This window comes from Mauremys reevesii, unplaced genomic scaffold (assembly GCF_016161935.1).
Source record: "Mauremys reevesii isolate NIE-2019 unplaced genomic scaffold, ASM1616193v1 Contig1, whole genome shotgun sequence".
NCBI lineage: Eukaryota > Metazoa > Chordata > Testudines > Geoemydidae > Mauremys > Mauremys reevesii.
In genome coordinates, this window is record NW_024100715.1 from 454,689 (window position 1) to 471,179 (window position 16,491).

General features: G+C 65.0%; 2 protein-coding genes and 1 long non-coding RNA gene across 5 annotated transcripts; 2 read left to right on the forward strand and 1 right to left on the reverse strand.

Moving 5' to 3' along the window:
- The first annotated feature begins 526 nt into the window (after positions 1–526).
- On the forward strand, positions 527–4,427 carry LOC120392469. Of its 3 annotated transcripts, none has more exons than XR_005591696.1 (7): positions 527–635; positions 1,185–1,231; positions 1,460–1,561; positions 2,269–2,315; positions 2,534–2,635; positions 3,551–3,596; positions 4,277–4,427. It is a non-coding gene; the product is annotated as an uncharacterized LOC120392469 (long non-coding RNA). The 3 variants fall into 3 exon arrangements; XR_005591695.1 differs by having other exon boundaries at positions 4,274–4,420; XR_005591697.1 differs by lacking the exons at positions 3,551–3,596; positions 4,277–4,427 and adding an exon at positions 2,924–2,938.
- A 2,066-nt stretch (positions 4,428–6,493) lies between these two features.
- CUNH6orf47 (chromosome unknown C6orf47 homolog) lies at positions 6,494–9,615 on the forward strand. Its single transcript, XM_039517236.1, has 2 exons — positions 6,494–6,805; positions 7,773–9,615. Exon 2 carries the CDS (start codon positions 8,633–8,635, stop codon positions 9,230–9,232), a length of 600 nt encoding a protein of 199 aa, XP_039373170.1. The 5' UTR covers positions 6,494–6,805; positions 7,773–8,632; the 3' UTR covers positions 9,233–9,615.
- A 2,507-nt stretch (positions 9,616–12,122) lies between these two features.
- Positions 12,123–16,460, reverse strand: APOM (apolipoprotein M). Its single transcript, XM_039517237.1, has 7 exons — positions 14,830–16,460; positions 14,462–14,604; positions 13,878–13,951; positions 13,275–13,373; positions 12,970–13,068; positions 12,555–12,595; positions 12,123–12,267 (listed from the first exon to the last, which is right to left on the reverse strand). Exons 1-6 carry the CDS (start codon positions 14,941–14,943, stop codon positions 12,570–12,572), a joined length of 555 nt encoding a protein of 184 aa, XP_039373171.1. The 5' UTR covers positions 14,944–16,460; the 3' UTR covers positions 12,123–12,267; positions 12,555–12,569.
- Positions 16,461–16,491: the final 31 nt, after the last annotated feature.

The window sequence follows — 16,491 nt, forward strand, 5'->3', positions numbered from 1 at the left end:
GCACGTCGTTACACGTGCAGCGCACGGGGAAACTGAGGCACGTGCACCCCCCCCCCCCCAATCCCAGACCGGGCCCGGGGCTGCCTCGGCCCGTTTCCCGGGACCTGCGGGGTGGGGGGCAGCGGCGAGGGGGCCGCAGCTGAGCCCTGGCAGCCCCCCCCATGTTGCAATTCTGGGTGCGCCCCCTTTCCCCGGGGGAGGGCAGGGGCCGGGCTGGGGGGGGAAAGGCCCGGAAGCCCCCGCTCCCCATTCCCCCCCCCCGGTGGTGCCGCCGCCATGTTTGCTGAGGGCACCGCCCCGCGGCGCTGCGGCCGCCATGTTGGGTGTGGGCAGAGGGGTCCTGGCGGCACCGCCCGGCCCAGGGCGCTTGTTACGGGCGGGTCGCGGGGACGCTCCGGAACCTCCCCCGCCCCCCCGTCCCGGGCCGGTGTTTATTGTAGGGCCGCCGGGCCGGCCGCGATCAGGCAGCGCCCGGGGCAGCCCCGGCCCGGGAAGGACCCGCTATAAATAGCCCCGCAGCGAGCGCACGTGTCTCTCCGCGCGCCGGGCCCGGCCGGGACAGAGCCATGGGGGGAGGGGCCGGACGCCTGGGTTCCCTTGGGCGGGGGGGGCCTCACTCCCGGCGGGTGGCTCAGGTGAGGGGCGAGATCCGACCAGAGCCTCCCATGGGAACGGGGGGGCTGGGAGCCCGGACTCCTGGGTTCTCTCCCGGCTCTGGGAGGGGAGTGGGGGCTGGTGGTTAGAGCCGGGTGGGCTGGGAGCCAGGACTCCTGGGTTCTCTCCCGGCTCTGGGAGGGGAGCGGGGGCTGGTGGTTAGAGCAGGGGTGGGAGCCAGGCCTCCTGGGTTCTCTCCCCAGCTCTGGGAGGAGTGGGGCGGGTGGTTAGAGCGGGGGGGCTGGGAGCCAGGACTCCTGGGTTCTCTCCCCAGCTCTGGGAGGGGAGTGGGGGCTGGGGGGTAGAGCGGGGGGGCTGGGAGCCAGGACTCCTGGGTTCTCTCCCCAGCTCTGGGAGGGGAGTGGGGGCTGGTGGTTAGAGCGGGGGGGCTGGGAGCCAGGACTCCTGGGTTCTCTCCCCAGCTCTGGGAGGGGAGTGGGGGCTGGGGGGTAGAGCGGGGGGGGGCTGGGAGCCAGGACTCCTGGGTTCTCTCCCCGGCAGGGGATAAATGCCCTGTTGGTGATTTGCAGGCAGTGGTGATGTGCAGCGCTGGAGCTGAGGACTCTGGGGCATCTGGGTAAGTCCTGGCCCCCAGCCCCTCGCTCCGGGCTGTGCCCCCCCGCCCCCGGCTCCGTTGCGATGATGAATTCGCTAGACTAGAGTCTCCGACCCCCGGTGACGAGATTCGCAGCGCCCTGAGCAATAGCCCTGCCAGCCCCCCTGCCGGCCCAGCCCCGGGCCCCCCCTCGGTCCCAGCCCATAGCCCCGTCTCAGGACTTTAACTCTCTCCTCTCTTCCCCCACAGCTGGATTCTCGCCCCATGTCTAGCTCTGAGCTGAGCCCAGCGTGGTGAGACCCCCGGGGTCTCTGGCCGGAGAGCCCATGGCCAGCACAGCGCAGCGGCAGGGTGAGGAGTGGGATACCAGAGACGGGGGGCGGTGGGGCTCCCCCTGGCAGGCAGGGGCGGTGGCACTGCTGGGAATAGAGGGGCTGGGCTGGGGGCCCCCGATCCGGGGAGCAGGGGGTGACGATTTGTTCCTCGACAGGAGCTCCCACCTCAAGGTTGGGATTCACATGAAATAACACAACTTGGACTGACCCTGCTCCCTTGGGGATCGGGTGGGGACGGGAGACGGATAATGTGGGGTGGGGAGACCCCATCTGTCCTGAGCTAACGGGGGTCCCCGCACCCCAGGGCCTGGCTGGCTGGATCTGACCCCGAGGTCTCCAGATTGGGTCAGAGTCGCTGATGACAACCCAGCCTGCTCCAGAGACCTGTGGGGTTGTAATGGGTTCGGGTTGGGTGGGGTGTCTGGCAGCCAGGACTCCTGGGTTCTCACCCTGGCTCTGGGAGGGGAGTGGGGGCTGGTGGGTTAGAGCGGGGGGGGGGCAGCTGGGAGCTTGGACTCCTGGGTTCTCTCCCCAGCTCTGGGAGGAGAGTGGGGGCTAGCAGGTTAGAGCAGGGGGAGGTGGGCTGGGAGCCAGGACTCCTGGGTTCTCTCCATGGCTTTGGTAGGGGAGTGGGGGCTGGTGGGTTAGAGCAGGGGGGCTGGGAGCCAGGACTCCGGGGTTCTCTCTCCGGCAGGGGATAAATGCCCTGGTGGTGATTTGCAGGCAGTGGTGACGTGCAGCGCTGGAGCTGAGGACTCTGGGGCATCTGGGTAAGTCCTGGCCCCCAGCCCCTCGCTCCGGGCTGTGCTCCCCCCCCGCCCCCGGCTCCTTCCCAGGGGCCGTTGCGATGATGAATCCGCTAGACTAGAGTCTCTGACCCCCAGTGACGATATTCGCAGCGCCCTGAGCAATGGCCCTGCCAGCACCCCTCAGTCCTGACCCACAGCCCCATCTCAGGACTTTAACTCTCTCCTCTCTTCCCCCACAGCTGGATTCTCACCCCATGTCTAGCTCTGAGCTGAGCCCAGCGTGGTGAGACCCCCGGGGTCTCTGGCCAGAGAGCCTATGGCCAGCACAGCGCAGCGGCAGGGTGAGGAGTGGGACACCAGAGACGGGGGGCAGTGGGGCTCCCCCTGGCAGGCAGGGGCGGTGGCACTGCTGGGAATAGAGGGGCTGGGCTGGGGGGCCCCGATCCGGGGAGCAGGGGGTGACGATTTGTTCCTCGACAGGAGCTCCCACCTCAAGGTTGGGATTCACATGAAATAACACAACTTGGACTGACCCTGCTCCCTTGGGGATCGGGTGGGGAGGGGAGACGGGTAATGTGGGGTGGGGAGACCCCATCTGTCCTGGGCTAACGGGGGTCCCCGCACCCCAGGGCCTGGCTGGCTGGATCTGACCCCGAGGTCTCTAGATTGGGTCAGAGTCGCTAATGACAACCCAGCCTGCTCCAGAGACCTGTGGGGTTGTAGTGGGTTTGGGTTGGGTGGGGTGTCTGGCAGCCAGGACTCCTGGGTTCTCTCCCCGGCTCTGGGAGGGGAGTGGGGCCTGATGGTTAGAGTGGGGGGGCTGGGAGCCAGGACTCCTGGGTTCTCCCCGGCTCGGGGTGGGGTGTGGGGGCTGGTGGGTTAGAGCAGGGGGGCTGGGAGCCAGGACTCCTGGGTTCTCTCCCAGCTCTGGGAGGGGAGTGGGGGCTGGTGGGTTATAGCAGGGGCTGGGAGCCAGGACTCCTGGGTTCTCTCCCCGGCTCTGGGAGGGGACTGGGGGCTGCTGGGTTAGAGCAGGGGGGGCTGGGAGCCAGGACTCCTGGGTTCTCTCCCCGGCTCTGGGAGGGGAGTAGGGGCTGGTGGGTTAAAGCAGGGGGGGCTGGGAGCCCGGACTCCTGGGTTCTCCCCGGCTCTGGGAGGGGAGTGGGGGCTGGTGGGTTAGAGCAGGGGGGCTGGGAGCCAGGACTCCTGGGTTTTTTCTTCTGCAGTGGGACATAACTCCCCTGTTTGATTTGCAGGCACTGTGACACTCGGCCTCAGCCCAGGAGCCTCCCAGCTATCTGGGTAAGTTTCTCCTGGGCCGCTGCTCACGGCTGGGTTGGGGTCCCCCCAGTCTCATTCCCTGGGGGGGCCGTTGTGGTGATGAATCCGCTAGACTAGAGTCTCTGACCCCCAGTGACGATATTCGCAGCGCCCTGAGCAACGGCCCCCACCAGGCCTTCTGGGGCTCCTGATCCGCAGCCCCTGTTAGCCCAGCCCTGCCCCCACCCCAGCTGTGCCGGTGCCCCTGGCTCCCCATCCATAGTCCCCTGCTAGCCCAGCCCTGCCCCCCCACCCCCCAGCTCTGCCGGTGCCCCTGGCTCCCCATCCATAGTCCCCTGCTAGCCCAGCCCTGCCCCCCCACCCCGCAGCTCTGCCGGTGCCCCTGGCTCCCCATCCGTAGTCCCCTGCTAGCCCAGCTCTGCCCCCACCCCCCAGCTCTGCCGGTGCCCCTGGCTCCCCCTCCGTAGTCCCCTGCTAGCCCAGCTCGGCTGGTGCCCCTCATTCCCGACCCTCAGGCCCTGTTCCAGAATCGTGGCACATCCCAGTGTTGACATCCCCAATATCCTAAACTCTGGAGTTCGGCCTGACTTCACTTGGGTTCACGAAGCCTGGATCATGGCTTAGGGGGTCCCGGGGCGGGACTGAAAAGCTACTGCCTAAAACACGGATTTTAATCAACTTTTCCGTTTGTACTTTAGCAGTTCTCGATGGTGCTGGGTGGATGCCGGTGTCGGTTACCGAGAGGAGAGGCCAGGGCCCTGCGCCGTGGGGGAGGGGACAGGCTGCGGGACGGGGACTGAACGGAGAAGGGGTGGGACAGCCCCCGCCCCCGCCGGCCTCGCTGGTCAGCCTGACAGGAGCCGGCAGCACCAGCCTCGTGGGGGGGGCCTGGGGGTGTCGCCTCAATAAATAATTGTGCACCAAATTGTGTCTGTTTCTGCCCCTGGGGGAGGGGCCGGGTCCAGGGGCTCCCTGGGGCCCAGCTGCAGCTGGCTCTGGGGGGGGATCCATGGGGGGGGGTAATTTGGTGCTGCCCCTGAGAGGGGGAGGGGAGCCGGCTAGGGCAGCACGTGACCCCTGCCCTTGAACCCTTCAAGTCAGTGAGGGCCGCTGGGAACGTGGAGTGCCCAGGGTCACGTCACTTCCTGTCCTCCCGGGTCGATTTCCGCTCTGGAACCGTCACTTCCGGTCTCATGAGGCGGTTTGCGCTAGGCGGGCACAATCCCCAACTACTTCCGGTGTGGTCGCACTACGCCCTGGGGTGGGGCTTGGGGTTGTGTACGTAGGGAGGGGGAGGGGCTCCCTCATCGCCTTGGCAACGGTAACCGCGGCTCGCCGATTGCGCATGCGCCACCGCCGGGGAGCCCCGCCCCTCCTCTCCCCCTCCCGTTCGGGAATGGAGCTGCCCGCGGCGAACGCCTGAGCCGATCCTGCAGTGCGGGGCTTGGGCTGCCGCCAGGGGTCCCCGCTCTCGCAGAGCTCTCCCGACCCATTCCGCCGGCGACAGAGTGACTGGGTCCCTCTCCGTCACAGGCCGAGCAGGCACCTGCCAGGACACCTACATGAATACGAAGGACCTTTACGGGGCTTCGCACTGCCGCACATGCGTATTGAAGGCAGTGGGCGCCATGTTTTCTAAGGGCACTTTAAATAATATAGGAGCGAAACCAGAGTGCGCAGCCATCTTAGAGATGGGCTGCGGTTATACCTGTTCCCACCCCCCCCGCGCCATATTTTTTTAGGGCAAAATCTGCCTGTTCTTATGGGCTGAAGCTAGGTCGGTGGCCATTTTGGATGTGGTCACTGGGGCGCTTTTCTCCCTTATACCTAATGGCGCAGCCTCCCCCTCCGCCATCTTTGTTGGGGGCAAAGAGACTGGCTGCCTGTTATTGCAGCAGGGTCTCTTAAGGACCCAGGGCTGCCCCCACGTCTTTAGTTATTGTAGGGTCTGCCCTGTCTCCGTGCCTGGGAGAGAACCCAGGAGTCCGGGGTCCCAGCCCCCACTCCCCTCCCAGAGCCGGGGAGAGAACCCAGGAGTCCTGGCTCCCAGCCCCTCCTGCTCTAACCCACCAGCCCCCACTCCCCTCCCAGAGCCGGGGAGAGAACCCAGGAGTCCTGGCTCCCAGCCCCCCCTGCTCTAACCCACTAGCCCCCACTCCCCTCCCAGAGCCACGGAGAGAACCCAGGCGTCCGGGGTCCCAGCCCCCCCTGCTCTAACCACCAGCCCACACTCCCCTCCTAGAGCCAGGGAGAGAACACAGGAGTCCTGGCTCCCAGCCCCCCCCTGCTCTAACCCACCAGCCCCCACTCCCCTCCCAGAGCAGGGGAGAGAACCCAGGAGTCCTGGCTCCCAGCCCCCCCCCTGCTCTAACCACCAGCCCCCACTCCCCTCCCAGAGCTGGGGAGAGAACCCAGGAGTCCTGGATCCCAGCCCCCCCCTGCTCTAACCCACCAGCCCCCACTCCCCTCCCAGAGCCAGGGAGAGAACCCAGGCGTCCGGGGTCCCAGGCGTCCGGGGTCCCAGCCCCCCCTGCTCTAACCACCAGCCCCCACTCCCCTCCCAGAGCCGGGGAGAGAACCCAGGAGTCCTGGCTCCCAGCCCCCACCCTGCTCTAACCCACCAGCCCCCACTCCCCTCCCAGAGCCAGGGAGAGAACCCAGGCGTCCGGGGTCCCAGCCCCCCCCCTGCTCTAACCACCAGCCCCACTCCTCCCAGAGACGGGGAGAGAACCCAGTAGTCCTGGGTCCCCGCCCCTGCTCTAACCCACCAGCCCCCACTCCTCCCAGAGCCAGGAGAGAACCCAGGAGTCCGGGGTCCCAGCCCCCCACTCTAACCACCCGCCCCCACTCCCCTCCCAGAGCCGGGGAGAGAACCCAGGAGTCCTGGCTCCCAGCCCCCCCCTGTTCTAACCCACCAGCCCCCACTCCCCTCCCAGAGCTGGGGAGAGAACCCAGGAGTCCTGGCTCCCCGCCCCCGCTGTGGAAAGAACCCAGGAGTCCGGGCTCCCCAGAGGCCCCACCCCCTGCCCAATCCCGTCCTTCCTGAAACGCGACCAGCTGCTGGATTCTCCCATCTAGGGCTGGGCGCGGAGCCTCTCCCGTCCCTGCCACGCTCCCGGCCCGCCGCTCCCCCACGCTTAGGGGGTACTCGGTGCCCGGGGACCCCGCTGCGAGGCCGGACGGAGCAGCCATGGAGCGAGATTTCCCGGGGACCCCCCCGCCCCCAGCAGGTCAGAGAGCGCTAAAAACGGGGGGGGGTCGGGCAGGATTTGGGGGGGTGCCACTTCCCCCACCCTGGAGAGTTTGGGGGTGAAATTCACCCGCTCTGTTGTTTTGTGGGAGCAGGGGGGCTGGGGGGTGCCCGAACCAGCGATACTGTGGGTGTGTTTCGGGGATCACTGTTTCGGGGTGTATCCCCCTCTGCCCGAACAAGCAGTGAGGATGGGGCTTGGAAACGATCCCCCGGCGTTTCAGGGAGGGTTTGATTTGGGGGGGGTTGCGAACCTCTGCTGCCCTCCCTGACAATGGGGGGGGTGAAATTGCCCCGCTGGGGTTTCGGGAGGTGCTTCCCCTGCCAGAACCCGTGAGACTGTGGGGTATAGTAGCTGGCATTTCAGGGTGAGCCTGATATTTCAGGGGTGTATCCCCCCACCACCATGAGTGACCCTATGGGGTGAAATCAGCCAGGTGGTATTTGGGGGAGCAGTGCTTTTGGGGTGCATACTGCCACCAGCACAGAGAAAGAGAGACTGAAGTTAATGGGATTTGTCTGTCAGAGGATTACTATTTCGGGGTGCAAAGCTCCATTAGAGGTGGCGACCGGTGTGCCTGACCAGCCAGGATTGCTAGGTTTTGGGGTACAGTGTTTGGGAGGGGACCTCACCAGCACTGACAATGTAGGGGTGAAATTAACTAGCTGGGGTGTGTTGTAGGGGGTGAGATTTTCTGTTATCCTGGCCCTGAGCACAGAAATTTCAAGGAGTGAAGGATTTTTACCCTTCAGAGATGGGGTAAACCTGTCGGGGTGCATGAACCGCTGTGATCGCACTTAACGAGCATGTGCCTGTTTCAGGGGCGCAGTATGTGGGGGTGTCTTATTTCTGCTGCCAGGAGAATTGGTGTAGGGCAAAGGAGAAGTATTGGGGGGTGTCTCAGTCCTGCTGCGATTGGATCCTAAAGTGGGTTTGTCTGTTTCAGGGGGACTCGTGATACCGGGGTGACCCAGCATTGAGGATGGGAGCCTGAAACAAACCAGCTGCTGTATCTTGCACGGGATTTCGGGGGGTTCCTGCCCCAGAGAGTCAGGGGAGTGAAATTGGTGAAGATCGGTATTTTTCCAAGGGTCACTGTTTCGTGGGGGGCGGACAATTCTTGCCGGCGGAAGAGACACGTTGGGGTGGATTGAACCAGCCGGTGTACGTTTTGTGGGGGGGCAGCATTTTGGGGTGAATTAGCACCATTTCTAGTGGATACAACTCAGGGGCTGAAATTAACAAGGAGCCATATTTTGGGGAGTGTCCGAGCTCTGCCCCCAGCCCAGAGAATTCGGGGGTGAAATCAACAAGGATTTGTCTCTGTTGGTGGAAAGGATATTTTGGGGTTCTGTTAGCCCTGGCGCCGGTGGATAGAATTGGACCTCGACAACACACATCCCGACTGGCTGAGGGACCAGTATTTTGGGGCAAAGGACCCCAGGCCCAGCAGAGACGACTGAGGGAGATTCAGATTTTTGGGTGACAGCAGCTGGCAGCGGGACTGAAGTTAACCCCGACACAGAGGAAATTCGTGGCTATTGTGGGGTGAAGGGTCCCTGATACTGCAAAATCGAGGAGCTGGCGTCTGGTTCTGGGGAGCAGCACGGGACCCTGAACTAACCAGGTGTTTGTGGAAGGCGGCTTTAGAGGGGAAAACGCCCCAGAGAGAGTTTCAGGGAGGCCGGTGCGTTGGAGAGGGGAGCTGGCTGGTCCCCCAAGGTCTGGACCCCCTCACTGCTCCCTCCGCCCCCCCACTCCAGTGCTGATTTTATTTGGGGTGCTGGATTTTCGTTGGTTTCCCCCATGTCCCTAACCAGAGCCAAGGCCTGGCTGACAAAACTGCGCTGGGGGGGGCCCGAGGCAGGACAAGAGGGCAGGCCGACAGAGGCCCCCCGGAAATCCCAGCGGTGGGGCGCCCGGCGCCTCCTGGCTCTGATCGGATGGGGACGCGCCGGGGACCCGGGACCCGCCCCAGGAGAGGGCCTCTTCTCTAGGGTCTCCCAGGTCCCTCAGTATCTGTCCCCCCACCAGCCGCCGGCCGACATCCCGGAGCATTTCCAGATCTGTTTCAACTTCGCCCGGCACCTCTTTGACCTCTGCGTGGTGACTCTGCTCTGCGCCTGCTCCCCGGCTTTCCGGCTGCTCCTGGATATTTTGGGGTTCAGGGGGCCCCTGAAAGTCTGGCTCCACGGACTGGCCACCTTCCTTGTCACCACCTACGGGATGTACCTGGCCCTGTGGCTGGTCCAGAAATACCTGCTGCAGTTCGCCTGCCTCTACGGCTTCCTGCAGACGCTGGTGCTGTGCGTGAGCATCCGGGCCGCCGAGGAGGAGGGGGAGAGCGGGGGCGGCCCGGGGGGTGTGGACCCCAGCGGTGGGGCAGAGGCAGAGAGGACGGAGTGACAGCCCCACCCCTCCGCCTCGCACCTCAGCAATAAACCTCAGAGTCACCAGCGCCTGGGTGTGCGTGCGAGGACCGAGCTCCGCCCACCTTCCACGCGGAGACACGAGACTCCACCCCCCGGCACTACGGGGGTGAGGGCACCAGGACTTAGCCCCGCCCCCCTTGGGTACAGAGACACGAGACTCCGCCCCCAGGCACTTGTGCGAGGGGGTGGGGGACTGGCTGGCTCAGGAGTTTGGGGGGGTGTGTGGGGGATCAGAACCACTACAGGGAAGGAACCAATCAGAACCGCTGGGATCCAGCCAAGCTGCAAGTGGATCTGCGGCGGGGGGGGCGGGGAGGAAGCGGATCGGAACCGCTCCGGGTCAGGGAGGGCGAGGGGATTTGGGACCACAGGGAAGGGAGAAAGCGGGGTGGGCGGGATCCAGGGGTCAGAACCCAGGGAGTGGATCTAGCTGAGCCATGGGATGAGGGGTTCTGTGTTGGGGGGAAGTGGGGGGGATCCGGGCGTGGGGAGCAATGGGGGGGGTCTCTTCTTAGCAATAACTCCCTTCCTTGGTGGTGGATGCCAGGGGAGGGGACCCCCGGGGAGGGGTCTGACAAGGGAGATGGGGGGAGGGGAGGTCTAGACCCCACCCCCCACATCCCGGGCTCCCAGCTGGGGTGATCCCATGTTCCTGCTCTAGAACAATCTAGAACGTGACTTGGGTCTCCCACCTCAGGGGTGGTGGGGATGGACCCTGTCGCTCTCTTATAGACCAACCTCCCCCCGGCCATCGCTTCCAGGCTTGCTGCTGATCTAGAGCGAACAACGTCACCATGGTGACGTTATCTAGAACTGACCGCCGCAGCCAGCCTTCAGGGCGTGGGCCGTGGTATTTAAGGAACACTACATCCCGTCCCCACCCCAGCGTGATCTAGAACAACCCAGACGGGAAAGACAAGGCATGATCCAAAACCTTGGTGACCGATCTAGAAACAAGAGGTGCCGGTGATAGTCTAGAACATGCCACCAACCCCACCGGCCCTACGTGCTACTGGGACAGGCCATCACCCAGTCTAGACCCTGCTGTTATAATCTAGAACCTCTCCTGAGGGAGGCCTGCTGGTCTGCAGGCTAGAGCCAGTCCCTCTGGGAAGCCTCTGGCATCTGACCTAGAACAGAGCTCTGGTCTCCACCTCTTTGCCGTCAGCCATCACACAAGCTCTAGAACAAGGACCTTATTTAGACACAATCTAGAGCAAGCCCAAGTGCCCGCTTTGCCTCACAGTCCAGAGCGAGCCCGCTGTCTCTGTGGGACACTGTCCCTTCGCGATGATTCTCACCAGCACCCCCGTCGCTCTGCAATCTAGAACGAACCCTCCGGCTCCTGCATGGGATCTAGAAGGTCCACTCCCCTTGCCTTATGTTCTAGCCCATGCGCTCGCTGCTGAGATATCGTCTATCGCAGCCCCCAGTACCTCCCTCCCGATCGACACTGCTCCAGAGACCCCCAAGTGATCTAGAACATGCTCTGGGACACAGTCCAGAACCCCACCCCCCTTTGTGCTCCAATCTAGCGCACGCTCGGCCCTGCCCAGAAATGCCCTAGAATGACCCTCAGGCTCTGGAGTCTGGGAAGCTCCCTTCTCCCATGTGTGATCTAGAACAACTTTCCCAGCATCCCTGCTCTTCTGCCGGATTCTAGAAGAACCCCCCCCCCCTTAACTCACCCAGCGTAGGGACAATCTAGCATGACCCACCGTGCACCCAACCCAGACTGGTTTCCTGCTGTCTTTTCTCAGCAGCGTGGTGCTAGACAGTCATTCCTTGCACTCTCCAGATCACCCTGATCTAGAACGTGTCTGATCTAGAACACAGTTGAAAGGAGATTTGAGTTGAGAAAAGTCTTTGTACTTGATCCTGCCTGGCCTCCTCCTCCAGCTCTGCTGGTGCCCCTTAATCCCGGCCTGCACCCCCCCAGCTCTGCCCCAGATCCAGTCGGGGGGGTCTAGATCAGCACCTATGGTGTGGGGCGGGGGCGTTGGAGTCGGGGTTTGCTGGGCAGGAGGGTCGGACCTGAAGTTGCTCTGCTCTGGAGCAGCGCGGGGGCAGAAATCTGTGACCTTTAGCTGTGGATTAATCCAGACCAGCGCTCGGGAGCCGATTCCAGAGCCCGGCTCCCGCGCTGGGTTTTAAACCTGTGTTTTATTTAAATAAAATGGAAAATTTGACAGACGACGAGCGTCCGGCCTGGGCTGGTTTTCTTACGTGGCCCAACCGAGACTGTCCCCCTCCCCCCGTCGCACCAGGCCCTGCCCAGACAGACAGGGAGAGACCGTCCCCGCCCTGGGGCGTTCAGAGGCTCCCCGAAGTCTGGGTCATTCAATCAGTGGGGAAACTGAGGCCCAGAGGGAGATGAGAATTTCCCAACGTCACACGGGAAAGACGTTTCCTTTAAGTAAGGAGCAAATAACCCCAGGCTGGGCAGTAGAATATAGCAGCCTGCCCCCCCCCCCCACCCCAGCTGGTGCCCCTCACTCCCGACCCGCAGCCCCTGCCAGCCCAGCCCCACAGCTCTGCTGGTGCCCCTCCCCTGCCAGCCCAGCCCTGCCGGTGCCCCTCACTCCCGACCGGCAGCCCCTGCCAGCCCAGCCCTGCCCCCCTCCCCGCTCTGCCGGTGCCCCTCACTCCCGACCCGCAGCCCCAGCCAGCCCAGCCCTGGGCTCCCCCACAGCTCTGCTGGTGCCCCTCACTCCCGACCCGCAGCCCCTGCCAGCCCAGCCCTGGGCTCCCCCACAGCTCTGCCGGTGCCCCTCACTCCCGACCCGCAGCCCCTGCCAGCCCAGCCCTGCTCCCCCACCACTGGCCACGCCCCATGTGTTTGTGAGTCGAAACCAGCGCTTAGGGACACACTGTCACAGATGCGGCAGGACTGGGATTTATTTGCCAGGCTCTGCGGAAATGGGGTTTCTTCCTCCAGGCGAATGAGGGGGGTCAGTCTTCGGGGGGGGGGCCTTTCCTCAGAGGGGCCAGTCGCAGCAGCCTGGGGGGCTGGCAGAGGGGAGGAGAGAGAAACGGAGAAAGGCCTGAGATGGAAAACCAATTTCAGCATCCGATGGGAAACCCGGGCCCCACAGAGCCCCCCTGAATTGGGGGGGGAGACCCAGGAGATGTGCCCCCCCAATCAAAGCCAACCCCCCCCCACAGAATGGGGAGCTCGGTCTCTGGAGGCCTGGCCGGGGGGGGGGGGAATCTGGCTGAGACCCGGCTCACTCCAGCCAGGCCAGGGGATGAGGGGCCCCTGGGGCGGGGGGGGGGTGTCCTGGGGCTGGGCTCACCTGGCAGTGGGTCAATCAGGAATCCTGAAGCTGGCAGGTGTCTGGGGGGGCAGAAGAAGAGGGAGAGGGTTAGGGGGTGCATGTCAGGGGGAATCACCCCATGGGGTAGGGACGGGGGGAGATTTCTGGGTGGGGTTGTGCATCAGTGAGCGTTTTGGTGACCCCAATAATCTACCCTGAATCCTCTTCCGTGCCCCCCAAATCTGCCCATCCCCCAACACCTGTCCAACCGCCTCCTGAACCCCCAAACCTCTCACCCCCACAACCTCCTTTCTTCTCAGCGCCTCCCAACCCCCTCCTCCAAATCTACCCCCCCATCTCCTGCCTCCCCCAACCCACCGCCTTCCCGCCAAACTAATCCCACTGGCCGATGGGGTGAGGGGACCCCCTAAAGGCCTCCCCATCCGGGTGGTACCTTGGCTGCGGGGGATAAGCAGGAATTCTTCCATGTCCAGGCAGTAGGCTTGGTTCCGGAAATCCTCAATGCAGTCGTCAGCCAGGTCGGGGGTGCGGGCTTGGGGGGGAGGGAGGACAGGGAGTGACACCTCAGAGAACCCAGGAGTCCTGGCACCAAGCACCCCCCCCCCAAGGACCCACTCCCCTCCCAGAACCAGGATAGATCCCAGGAGTCCAGGCTCCCGGCCCCCCTGCTCTCACCACCAGCCCCCACTCCCCTCCTGGAGCCAGGGAGAGAACCCAGGCGTCCGGGCCCCCACTCACAGTACAGCAGGATCCTTTGATAGTCTCGGTCGGTTTCCTGGACAATGATGGTGTCTGGACACTTGCTGGAGAACAGCTCAGTCCTCATCCCCGGCCGCCCTGTGATGGGGGAGACAGAGCCAGGAGCTGGGGGCTGCGGGTCGGGAGTGAGGGGCACCAGCAGAGCTGTGGGGGGCAGGGCTGGGCTAGCAGGGGCTGCGGGTCGGGAGTGCGGGGCCCCGGCCGAGCTGGGGCGGGGCAGGGCTGCGCTGGCAGGGGGCTGCGGTTCGGGAGTGAGGGGCACCGGCAGAGCTGGGGGGGCAGGGCTGGGCTGGCAGGGGCTGCGAGTCGGGAGTGAGGGGCACCGGCAGAGCTGGGGGGTGGCAAGGCTGGGCTAGCAGGGGGCTGCGGGTCGGTTGTATGGGGCACCGGCAGGGGTGGGGGGGGGCAGGGCGGGGCTAGCAGGGGCTGCGGGTCGGGAGTGTGGGGCACCGGCAGAGCTGGGGGGGGCAGGGCTGGGCTGGCAGGGGCTGCGGGTCGGGAGTGAGGGGCACCGGCAGAGCTGGGGGGTGGCAGGGCTGGGCTGGCAGGGGCTGCGGGTCGGGAGTGAGGGGCACCACTCACCTTCTGTGGCCAGGTCGGTGCTCCCTTCGTTAAGCAGATAAATCCATGATCTGGGCACGCAGCCCCCTGATTTCCTGGGGGAGAGGGGGGGGGACAGCTGGAGGGGCCTTTGGGGAGCTGGGTGGAGGGGGGTGGCTGGCCCGTGAGGGGAGGGTCAGAGCACAGAGGGGCCATGTGAACGTCCCATCCGACATGCTGCCACCCGCCCCCCCCAGCACCCCCTCAGCCACCCCCAGAGGGGCCTGAGCCCCCCCCCATGGCCGGGAACCGATTTGGGGCGAGCCGCCTGGCTCATCCTGCTGAGACCCCCCCAACGGGGGTCATGGCCCATCAGAGCTGGGGACCTGCTCCTTCCCCGCCCCGCCCCCGGCGTCTGCGCGGCCCGGGGGGAGCAGCTGGCTGGGACGACGCGCAGAGACCCCCCCCGGGGCCTTTCGAGGGAGAGGAGTAAAATCATCCCCGGAGCCGGGGGGGGGAATCCCTTCCTGACCCTGCCGGTGAGACCCTGAAGCCTGAGTGTTGGGCACATTCTGCACCCTGCCTGCCGGGCGCGCCCTGGATCCGGGCGGGGGGGGGGCACTCACAGGCGGAGGGCGGCGCGGAGCTGCAGGCGCTGGGGCTGGGGGCCCTGCCCCATGTGGAAGACGGAGCCGTCGGTGCCCGCGAAGGTCTCCAGGGCAGCAGGGGTGGCTGCTGCGGCGGCGATGAAGTGCCAGGTGCCCAGGTACTGCCGGGGGAACTGCGGGGGGTCAGGGTGCTGCAGAGACCCCCCCCAGCCGCCCTCCCCACAGACACCCAATACCGGTGAGGGAACCCCACACCCTTCCCTGCCGCCCAGGGTCCCCAGGCCCACCTCTGGGGGGGCTCATCCCCCAACCCCCACATGGGTCCCCCCACAACCGTCAGTGCCCCAGCCTTGGGGATCCCCCGACCCACCCCCCAGGGCCGGTACCTGGTCCCGGTCCAGCCCGCTGGCTGGCAGCGGGGCAGGGGGGGCGCATGGGCTCAGGGCGCCGATCAGGGCCCCATACAGGTACAGCAGGTAGGACCAGGTGCGCTGGAGCATGGCCGGTGGGGGCCGGGTTCGGGGCCGTCTGCCGGCCCTTGGCCCTGTGGCTGGCTCACCTTTGCCCCCTCCGCCCCCCGGCCCCTGTTAATCGTTAACTCGCCGGAGTCCAGAGTCCCGTGCGTGGGAGCGACCCGACACCCACTGAGGCAGGGGGGCCCGATGGCAAACAGTGCAGCGAGGGAGGGGCCCTGGGGACCTCCAGGAGATCCCACAACAACAGGGTGGGTGTGGAGGGGGTGGAGCTTGCAGGAGACCCTACAATAATAAATCAGTGTGTGTAGCTGGGTGTTTGCAAGGGACCCCTCCCCCCAATAACACTGAGCCCCAGGCGCCCCTACAATCCCAAGACGAGGGCGGGCGGCTGATGCTGGCGAGGGACCCTACAATAACAAACCTGTGTAGACAGAAACCCCCCCGAGAACAGGGCTGGCGCCCGCAGGGTTCTGGGGGGAGCCCTACAGGAACACGATCGGTTGGGAGCCACCCACGCGCGCGAAGGGTGAGAAACCCCCGAGCCCGGCAGCCAGGCCCATTTCGGCCGGAGATTGGGAGACACTTTCTGGCTCTCAGGGGCGTTCGGTGCTTGGGTCGGGGGTGTTGTGGGATCCCCGTCTCGGGAGGTTTAAGAGCCCCCCTCAGGCCGGGCCTGGGCTGACCTGGTCCTGCCTCAGCGCGGTGCGGGGGGTGTGTCTGGTCTTGGCGACGTCTCGGGGGCCCTCCCCGCCCGGCCTGGCTCTGGTTTGGCAGTAACGGGGTGGGCGTCCTTAGTGCCTTGGGGGAAATGCTGCAATAACATCAGCATGCCCGGGGCCCCTCGTGTTTTGAGGAGACCCTACAATAACACAAAGAGGGGGAGGCATGTTCACCATTTTGGGGAGGCCGTACAGTAACATAAACAAACCCAGGGCCTGTATTGTTTTGAGGAGACCCTACAATAACACAAAGAGGAGTGGGCGTCCCCAGTGCTTTTGGGAGACCCTACAATAACAAACTGGCATTCTCTGCCTAGCCAAACTCATTGCCCATAACAAAGATGGCGGATGAGCGGGTTATTAAAGTACAACGTAGCCCCCAACCGGGACAGGGACCATGTGCCCTCAATAAATATGGTGGCAAGTCAGTTATCATAAGTATGTGCCCATAACCAATATGGCCGCCGCTTTGGCTTCGGCTCCTTGGAGCGCCAAGGTGTTGCCCTCAAAAGGTCTGTCGGGCCGGGGAATCCGCGTCATCATTTCCACGCCAACGTCCAAGATGGCCGCCGCGCTGCCTTCACCGTATACGCAGCCGCATGGGCCCGCCCAGAAGAAAGATGGTGGACAAAGGCCTTAGTACGCAGGCGCCGGCGAGCGAGGCCCCTCGAGCCGGGTATAGGAGCCCGAACGGTGCCTGGACAAAATCTTCGCGATCGGAGGCGAACAAGCGGCACCGCCGCCGCCGCCGGGCGAACAGACCCGGCGGCTCGGAACCGAGGAGCGATCAAGGAACGAGCGGCGGGGGCGCGGGAGGGCGAGTAGGTCGGTTTCACGGTGTATTTAATCAGGC